The sequence below is a fragment of the Lactuca saligna genome, chromosome 5, assembly GCF_052625555.1.
Source record: "Lactuca saligna cultivar CGN05327 chromosome 5, ASM5262555v1, whole genome shotgun sequence".
Lineage (NCBI taxonomy): Eukaryota > Viridiplantae > Streptophyta > Magnoliopsida > Asterales > Asteraceae > Lactuca > Lactuca saligna.
The window spans coordinates 195,116,458-195,125,597 of NC_136421.1; the positions used below are offsets into that span (position 1 = coordinate 195,116,458).

Here is a 9,140-nt window from a genome sequence, read left to right on the forward strand (position 1 = left end):
GTACCAAATTTACAGTTTTGTCTATTAAAAACTAATATTTCAGCTACCGTATTTGAAGAGACTAAAAACTTATCACTACACAACTAATTACATTTTCTTCTTTCGTACTCTTCGTATATAATGATTTACATTGAATTAAACATTATCGTTTTTCTTTTCTCTACATGACTTGAATCACACCTTTAAAGTTATTATTAAACTTTATCGACAATCCTGATACGGATAGATGGAAATTTGAAAACAACCTTCTAAAGTAGGTACAAATATGTGATATGAGGTCATGACAACAAACCATGCCCAGATGCAATGTCAAGCTTATGGCAATTTAATATCAATATTAATTGGACTTTGTTCATATGATTTGGTAATCTTGGCCCCCACCAAATGGTCCATGTCCATTGAACCTTAATTGTTTTGTTGTATATAATGATAATAAATTGCAATATGAGCAAAAAGACAACATATTATATGATTATTGTTATTAATTATCATCTTTGTGAATGATATGATACGTGAAATATGTCTTACCATATTATAAACATATATTGACAAGACAAAGTAGAACAATTAATTAAATTTACATCAAAGTTTCAGTAACATTAAATGATATGTATCGTGACTTTCTAGGTAACACCAGTTATTATTCTAACAAAATCTAAGGGGCTGTTGATTGATTTGATTTAAACGACAGTTTCTTATCAGACTTAATAAGAGACGTATAAAAAACTATATAATCGACTCAAAGACTTTTAATTTTAATTGTGATATAGAGTCTCAACGTAACCGAATTAGATAAATTTTTATAGAACCTTGTAAAAAAGTATAAAAAAAAACCCTTAGTGTTACATAAGCCTTATAAAGAATTGTACATTATACAAGAAAAGTTGTACATTTAGCTTTTATAGAAATTATTTAGATGTATAATGACTTGTACTTTATTCAAAAGAAAAAAATGTACGTTGTAGCCCTTTTAGGAGTTTTATGTCGTATACAAGAGTGGTCTTTTAAAACGTAATTCGTGATCATTAAATTTGCAATATTTCCTAATATTGATCATGTTATATTCTTGTGCAAGAACAAAATAAGCAAAATAAAAATAAAAACATGTACTAAATTAATGAATTTAACATAATTACTTCTAAAAAAAGTGATAAAATTACTTGATCACACCTACTTCGTACAAATGCAGAAAAGTAAAGCTTCGAAAACTTGTACGGTACAACCAGAACAGCACGACAATTGTAGAAAAATATAGCTTCCAATACTTGTACGGTACAAGTATCCGAGGCACAACTGACATGTACAGTACACTGTTACCAGCACAGCCACGGTAAAGAAATAAAATTTCCAAGCACTTGTACAGTACAACCAGAAACAAGACAATTTAAGTAGAACATAAGCTTTATATACATGTACAGTACAACTACAAACAGCACACAGTAACTTACATTTTCAACCTTCATTTTCATTAAAACTACTAAAAGAGGTACAATTTGAAATATCAAGATGATCAATCTGGGAAAACAGGATCCTAAAATCCCATAAAAAAACATGGACTTTGGTTTATAAAAAAACAACCACAAAGTGTTGTTCAATAGCACTAGCGCCATTGACCAAAGCCCAAAAACCAGATGCACCCTCCTTCGCCTTCAAACCACACCGGACCACGACTCGAACCATAAGACCCGACCCCGACCCTGACCCCACAAACGCTAACCTAACTAGACACGAAAAGAAAGGCTTTGTGTGTCCAACCATGGCCGCGGTTGAAACAGTCTCGCTTTCAAGCGAGACTAAAAGAGTCACGATCAGGTAGACTGTAGACTACAGTCTGCTTGTTCGTGACCAGAAAACCAACCAACGAGCCAAAGACAACCCCACCACACGAAACCGATCCTTCTATCTTTATTCTTATTTAAAATAGGATATCACACCTCCAAAGATTCGTGACAAGTGAATCAACCGCACTACTTGTGATCGAATTGCATTGTTGGATGTTCAATCCAACTAGGGTTTGCCCTAATTTTTTCAAGAACGGCGTACACTTGTTTGTAATCTTGGAGCAACCCGATACCGAAAGGATCTGTAAATTAATTTGAACACCTTCCGACAAACACGATACTCCGGAATCCGTGATTCCACACTTTGAAACATCGAGGTCGTTCAACAACACACAGTTTTCCGCAATCGCCGCTAGACTGTCATCGGTGATCCTCCGGCCGCCTTCAAGATTCAAGACTTCTAGGGTTCCGCCATGAACCCTAGCAAGATCCACCACGAATTTGTCGGTTAAGTTTACGCAATTGCTTAAATTCACCTTTACGAGTCCGGTATTCCGGTTTTCGAGAAGCGGGAGGAGACCGGAATCGGTGATTCCGCAAAGCCCGCTTAACTCGATGTTTTCTAGGTCCGGACATAATTTCCCAATAATTGCCAAGCTTGTGTTCCCGAACCCGATACAGTCTTTGATCGTTAAAGATCGGATTGACCCCGATCCTGATTCCGATTCCGATTCCACCCCCGATTCAGCGGAATCTTTGATTCCCATACATTTTACGATCGATAAAGACTTCAATTTTGAATTGCAAGATAGAACTCCGAAAACTCCATGTTGGCTAATCCGATTACATTCTTCCAACTGTAAACATTCGAGAGATTCAGCGGAATCCACGAATGAAATCAACCCTTTATCAGACACAAAACAACACTTCTTAATCACCATCTGCTTAAGCGAACCACAACCATTTGCAATCGATTCCAAGCTCAAATCAGTAATCCCATAACATGAGGTCACAGTTAACGAGATCAAAGATTGAAGACCTTTTGCGTTACCCATAGCCCAGAAACCTTTTTGACTCGCAGTTTGAAGGCTAATTAGCGAGAGATTAGTGATTGATTTCCCGTAATGCCCGATTACAGCAAGTGAGAAGTCTGTAATGTTTAAAGATTGGAGTCGAACTTTCTTTAAAATCGAAGATGGTGATGATAACAGAGTTGCGACTCCTTGATCGCCGACGAGCGGGCAGTCTTTGATTGAGATTGATTGAAGATTCGGGCAGTGTCGGGCAATGGATTGAAGGGTTTCGTTCCCGATGTTTTTGCAAGATTCGATAGTTAAAGAGGATAAATTTGGGCAGGATTCAGCGATTGCAGAAACACCTTTATTGGAAATCGAGGGGCAATGGGAAAGATCGAGTTTTTCTAATGAATGGCATTCTTTTGCGATCTCGATTAAAGATTCATCCTCGATTGAAGGCAAGTTCCATAACGAAAGAACTTTAAGCGAAGGGCAACCACGTGCGATTGCTGTGAATCCAGATTTGGTCACTTTGTTGGTTGCCCTAATCGAAAGCTTGCCTAATCCGCCGCGACCAGAGGTTCCGACGGCAATGGCGGCAAGTCTGCCGTCTGTGGCCTTCTTTCCTTCTATACACCTTGTGAGAAACCCGTCGTTTTCCGGTGAGATCATTTCAACATCGGTGGATGAGCCATTATCGATCTCGGAGATTCTGATGTTGCTTAGAACTGTGAGCCATCGCTTTGATACACAGGCGGAGGCACTCCGGGATTGACCGCCGGGCAAACGCCGGAGGATCTCGTAAAGACATTCTTCGGGAAGGACTTCGATCGATGGCTTTTGATCCTCTTCGAAGAATAGAAAGTATGAATCGCTGATTCGTTGGCGTTTACAAGGCGGACCATAAACGGAAAGCAAACGGGTTGAATCTTTTGAGCAGAGTGATCCGCCGGTGTGATAATCATCATCACCTGCAAATTCGAACATCAATCTATCAGAAAACAGTTTTTTCAATCCACCAAAAACAACTTTTAATAGCAATTTCTACGTTTCCGATTTAGCAAAAGCTGAAGAAACGAAGTACGATTTCCTAAAAGGTTAATCTTTCTATAAAAAGAACTCGTATTCATGGCTTCATATGTAAAATCTAGGTCAATGACATCAATCCCTATTTACAAGACACAAAATTCGAAGATTTCATCTACCAGATACCAAAATCTTCAAGATTTCCGATATAAACCCACAAATCAAATCTACTGACTATCAAAAACTCATACGATTTTTCAAGAAATCAAAACACCCAAATACGAAATTTCTAACAAGAACGTAACGAAGATAAATCAAAAACTTACCCCTGTAATTAACCAAAGTAGGCATCTTTGTAACTTCTTGTAATAACCCACCAAAAACAACAAATCTTTCACCAAAAAGCACACAAAGATTATCCAAAAACAGAAGCACTTGATGAAATCTCCTTCAAGATTCGATTGCATTCAGAAGGAAACCCTCTACAACCCAGTAGCAGGGCAAAAAAGGAAAAAGAGAGAGAGAGAGAGAGAGAGAGAGAGAGAGAGAGAGAGGAATGAAGTTTTGGAATGTTTGAAGAACACGCAGTGCTATTGTGGAAATAGAGATTGTGGATTTATATATACAAAAGGGGGATGCATGTAAATCATGCTGAGGTGTTAGTCAGTCTTTAGATACATCACAGACACCTCCCCCTAAACACACACACTGTTGCATACATTCATTGAATCTCCTCAAGAAAACCGGTTGTTCCGGTTGTTAGTCTGGAACTTCCCACTTGTACCAAAACCGAATGCCTTTTATTCTGCGTGCGCGTCGTTGACCCGAAACCGGACGGTGCCGGTAATTGTGTTCTAAGTTGAAAAAAATTTAACCTTTTAGTTTTTGACTTTTTTTTTTTTTTTTTTTTCCCAAATAATAATGTAACTGTTCACGTTTTTTTTTCATATTAATGTTTGTAAATCATAAAAACATCATTTTTTTTTTAAAGAGATCACAAAACATCATTTATTGAACAACAAAATGATAAATGATCATGTAATTGTGAAATGTTAGAAAATAGAAATGTAACCTTTCTTGTTTAGATTGTTATTTTGATCAGTTTTATACGGATAATAACTTGTAGCCTTATCAATTAACTAATTATTGTTTAGAAGATCCGTTATGTTTTTTTTTCTAGTTTTCTAAAAACATGAAGTCCATTTTTATCTATTAAAATGTCATCATCAGAAAATTGAAGGGTAACCTGGTAACACAATACCTAGATTTTGATCTTTAAGTGAGACAAGAGTTGTATCTCATAGGATACGAGTACGAGTACGGCCCGTGTGCCAAGGTCGGCCCATAGAAAATGGGTTTAAATGCCCCAAAAATCGGCTCTGTTACTTAATTTCGCATATTCACTCCAGGAACTTGTTTGAGACGATTTTCAAAGCTCTTTTGCACCAAGTTTGAAATCAAACCCAAGGGAAAATCAAATAAATCAAGAAGCTATCTCTACTAGTTGGATTAAAGGTGAGTTCATCCTTTTACTAGCTCAAGTTGATATGCTCATGGTGAATTTGGATAGGTGGTATGATGTGCATAAAATATACCTATCAACTTTTAAATTTATAACATACCAAAACGTAATTAACTATGTAATTATAGGCAATGTACCTCGTCAGATTATAAAATAGTTTGGGTAAGTTGGGTGTTGAACACATGGAACATAATTTAATTAATTAATACAACTACTTCTAATTAAACTAGAAAAACAACTAGAATGGAGGGAGGGAGGGGGAGGGGGGATACATTTTACATGTTCATATTAACTTAATTAAAATACTCAACTGATCACTAAAGTAAAAAACTAGAAAGATGATTTTAAATCAAGAATAAATGATACTTTCGTTTAGCTTCGAATCCCTTTTGTTTCATATGGTTGATTTCAAGACATTAGATTAATTCTGTTAGTTATCAAATAAAAGTTAATAGTCATCATGATGAGACTAACTAACATAAGTCAATTCAATAACTTTAATCCCAATGATCATGTAAGTTAAGGATACTCTTCCATATGTACAAACAGAATACAAAATCAAAAAATAAATTAAAGTAAAGGGAGGGTAAAAATGGAATAAAAAGATGCTTACGAAGCAGAACAACTTCTTCAACATCTACACTACCAGCATCCCGAGCTATGTCTTCTATATTACTGAAAAGAGGTAAAGGAAAAGAACTATATAAACTGTCATGTGAGTGTAAAATACATATCTGGAAGTCATAAACTTTTCATATATTCCAAAATTGCCCCTAATTTTAAGACTTTAGGGTCATTTAGGACTTCCAAATGGACATAAGAATCACAAAATTTAACCTTTGAGTAAATTACAAAAATGTTCTTGTGCTTTGTTATTTTACTATGTTAGTTTCAAAATTGGATCTTTTTTCAGTTCTAGACATTATTTCAAGGTTTCATATCTATTTTGGTCCTTATTCCAAACATCTTCTGTTAACACCAACTCTTCCTTTTTCAATTGATTAATCATTTCCAACTTCTAACTTCATCCAAAACTGACTCCTACGACTTCAAGTCACAACAATTAGCTTAAACACACATCAAGACATCCCATATGTCATAATTCCAAATAGAATGTTGGTTTTCATAACTAACATTGCATTACAACAAATTATACAATGATTATCTGATACAAGTATTAAGAAAAAGTGTGTTTCAATACAAAATCTATTATTTAAATCCCTGATCCGGGAGGTATAGGATCACAATTTCCCAAATTAAAAAAAAAATCCACCAGTTGATCCTATAAGCTTGTTTTACGCTTGGTTAAGAGCTTATAAACCCTAAGAAGTAGTTCATATAATAGTTTTGAACAAAATCAAACCCAGTATGCCATATCAAAATTAGAACAAGTGAAAAACATAACCACAATTCATATGGTGAAATCTACATAAACATAGAAAAATTACTTGACAATGATTTGTGATTACTCTTGAGGGGTGGCGGCGAAGCGGAGCATCATCGGTGGAGGATAGATTGTCGTAAGGCGGTGAAAATAGTAGGAGAAATAAAAATTAGCAGAAGCAAAAAAAAAATAATAATAATAACCACAATCAATATGGTGAAATGTAAATGCGAACAAAATTAAAATACTAAATTTGATTTGAAAGCACCAGAATAAACATAATACACATCTTGGTGACTTATTTCCGGCATGGGAACTTCTCCTCCAAAGCCCGCATATCCACCTTTTTCTCTATTGATGTGTACTCCATTGACGGTGATTGAGGGACTCGACGTACCAGATGTTGGTGAAGATCGAAGCTGGAAATCACCAACGGGAGACAAAGGAGCCATTGATAATCAATTAATTAGACTGGGAAGACAACCTTCATCTTCTAGACCTCATGTTGACCTAATCATCATATCTGAAAGACCCTGAATAATGGTTTGGTCTAGGCATAGTAGTTAGTAGTAGTGGGTGTGTAGGATAATTGCATTTGTCTAGAGTTTACGGTCAATATGTGTTTACGGCTGTAAACTCCTTACGGCCGTAAACACCTTGTGGTTGTAAGTTGAAGTCTATAAATAGGGGGTTGTGTCAGACTTTAAAGGTTGTTGATGCCTTCATATTTTCCCAAGCTGTATCTGATGTTTTATTGCTTTAAAGCGTATGCAAGCTTGGTTTCATTTGATTTTGCTTATTGATTCATATTGTGCATCTGTTATTCGTTTTGATCATTGGTAGATCCGTTTTCGGGCTTTACAATTGGTATCAGAGCTTAACCAGTGTCAAAGACGTCCTACAGTTGCGTTTTTAGCTAAATCGACATTCACAGTGATAAAGAAGGTTTCATTCCAGTCGAAATTGAAGTTTATCGAAGCTTACGGCCGTAAACTCGTATTTACGGCCTAAAGTTCTTTACGCTTCATTCCCGCAAACAATTCTCTCACACAGCAATCGAGCCTTTGATATCAAGTTTTAATGATCGCATTTAATTGAGTTTATTTTCAAATAAAAAAAATCCGATACCTGAGTTTAATTTCATTGATCGTAAACTCGTGAAATTGATTCTTTTGTTAACCGATAATTGCACCGTCGTTTTTCTGAGTAAATTTTCAAAATTATCTTTGGACCGTAAACTAGAGTTTACGGTCGTAAGGAGTTTACGGCCTAAAGATTTTTGATAATTTGATTAATTAATAATCAATAAATTTTATTACAAATCGGAATTCAAATTTTTCCTTGACCGTAAACACCAGTTTACGGCCTAAAAAAAATTGAAAAATATCTTATCAGTTTACGGAAAATTAAGTTTTTAATTAAATTTTATTTCAATTAAATTTAATCGTAATAAAAAAAATGGAAACACAAAATTCAAATCAATACCAAGAACTTGACGCTGTGATGGGAACAACTACGCGCATTCCTCGACTTATGTCTGCTGATGGCTTCCCCGAGTGGAAGTACAGAATCGAAAATATATAAAAATGAAGGATTTTAAAGTCTGGAAGTGCATAATCAAAGATCCGATCATAATCACCACTACAGTCGCGGGACAAGTGGTGGATAAGAAGATTGAGAATTATACTGATGAGGATTTCGAGACCATTAAGGAACAAGAGAAGGCATTGGCCATCTTGACTATGGCACTCTCACCAGACATTGCACAAGGTTTCAGAGAATACGCTTCTGCCAAAGCATTATGGGAGGCACTGATTGAAGTATATGAAGGAAACAAGGATATGCGAGAAAGTCGCCAAGACATGTTAAGGCAATGATTTAACAGGTTCAATTATGTGCCCGACGAGACTCTTAAAGCCCAGTTGCAGCGGTTTACAACTCTTAATACCGAAATGACTGTAGCGGGGATCTTCTATACAAAGTCTGAGGTTAACAAGAAGCTACTGAATGCTTTCCCAAAATCTTGGGACATGAATGTGGCTGTAATTAAGAAGACCAAAGATCTCAATCGCCTAACCCTAGCTGAAGTGATGGCTGTCATCAAAGCATGTGACATTGATGACAAGCAAAGAGAGATAAACCATGTTAACTCATACTCGACTGCAAACCTTGGCATTTCAACTAACAATGCTCTGTCTTCGTTTTCTTATTCATCTGCAGGCTTACCTTTCAATGCACCTCCTCAGACATAGGTACTCTCTCATCCATCGGCCCCCACTGTCTCAGCCATGCCCCAACCACAGAACCAATCATTCTTGATAGCTCCTTCAAATGTGGCTTCTTCTTCTTCTTCAAAGGGAAAGGAGCTTGATGAGAACATTGTCTTTGCTGCAGGGCTAATTAATTGCTAT

At 36.2% G+C, this 9,140-nt stretch overlaps 1 protein-coding gene across 1 annotated transcript; it reads right to left on the reverse strand.

The window, feature by feature from the left end:
* Positions 1-1,383: 1,383 nt before the first annotated feature.
* On the reverse strand, positions 1,384-4,429 carry LOC144998295 (EIN3-binding F-box protein 2-like). Its single transcript, XM_078958085.1, has 2 exons — positions 4,150-4,429; positions 1,384-3,768 (listed from the first exon to the last, which is right to left on the reverse strand). The coding sequence occupies exons 1-2, from the start codon at positions 4,172-4,174 to the stop codon at positions 1,916-1,918; spliced, it is 1,878 nt and encodes a 625-aa protein (XP_078814211.1). The 5' UTR covers positions 4,175-4,429; the 3' UTR covers positions 1,384-1,915.
* Positions 4,430-9,140: the final 4,711 nt, after the last annotated feature.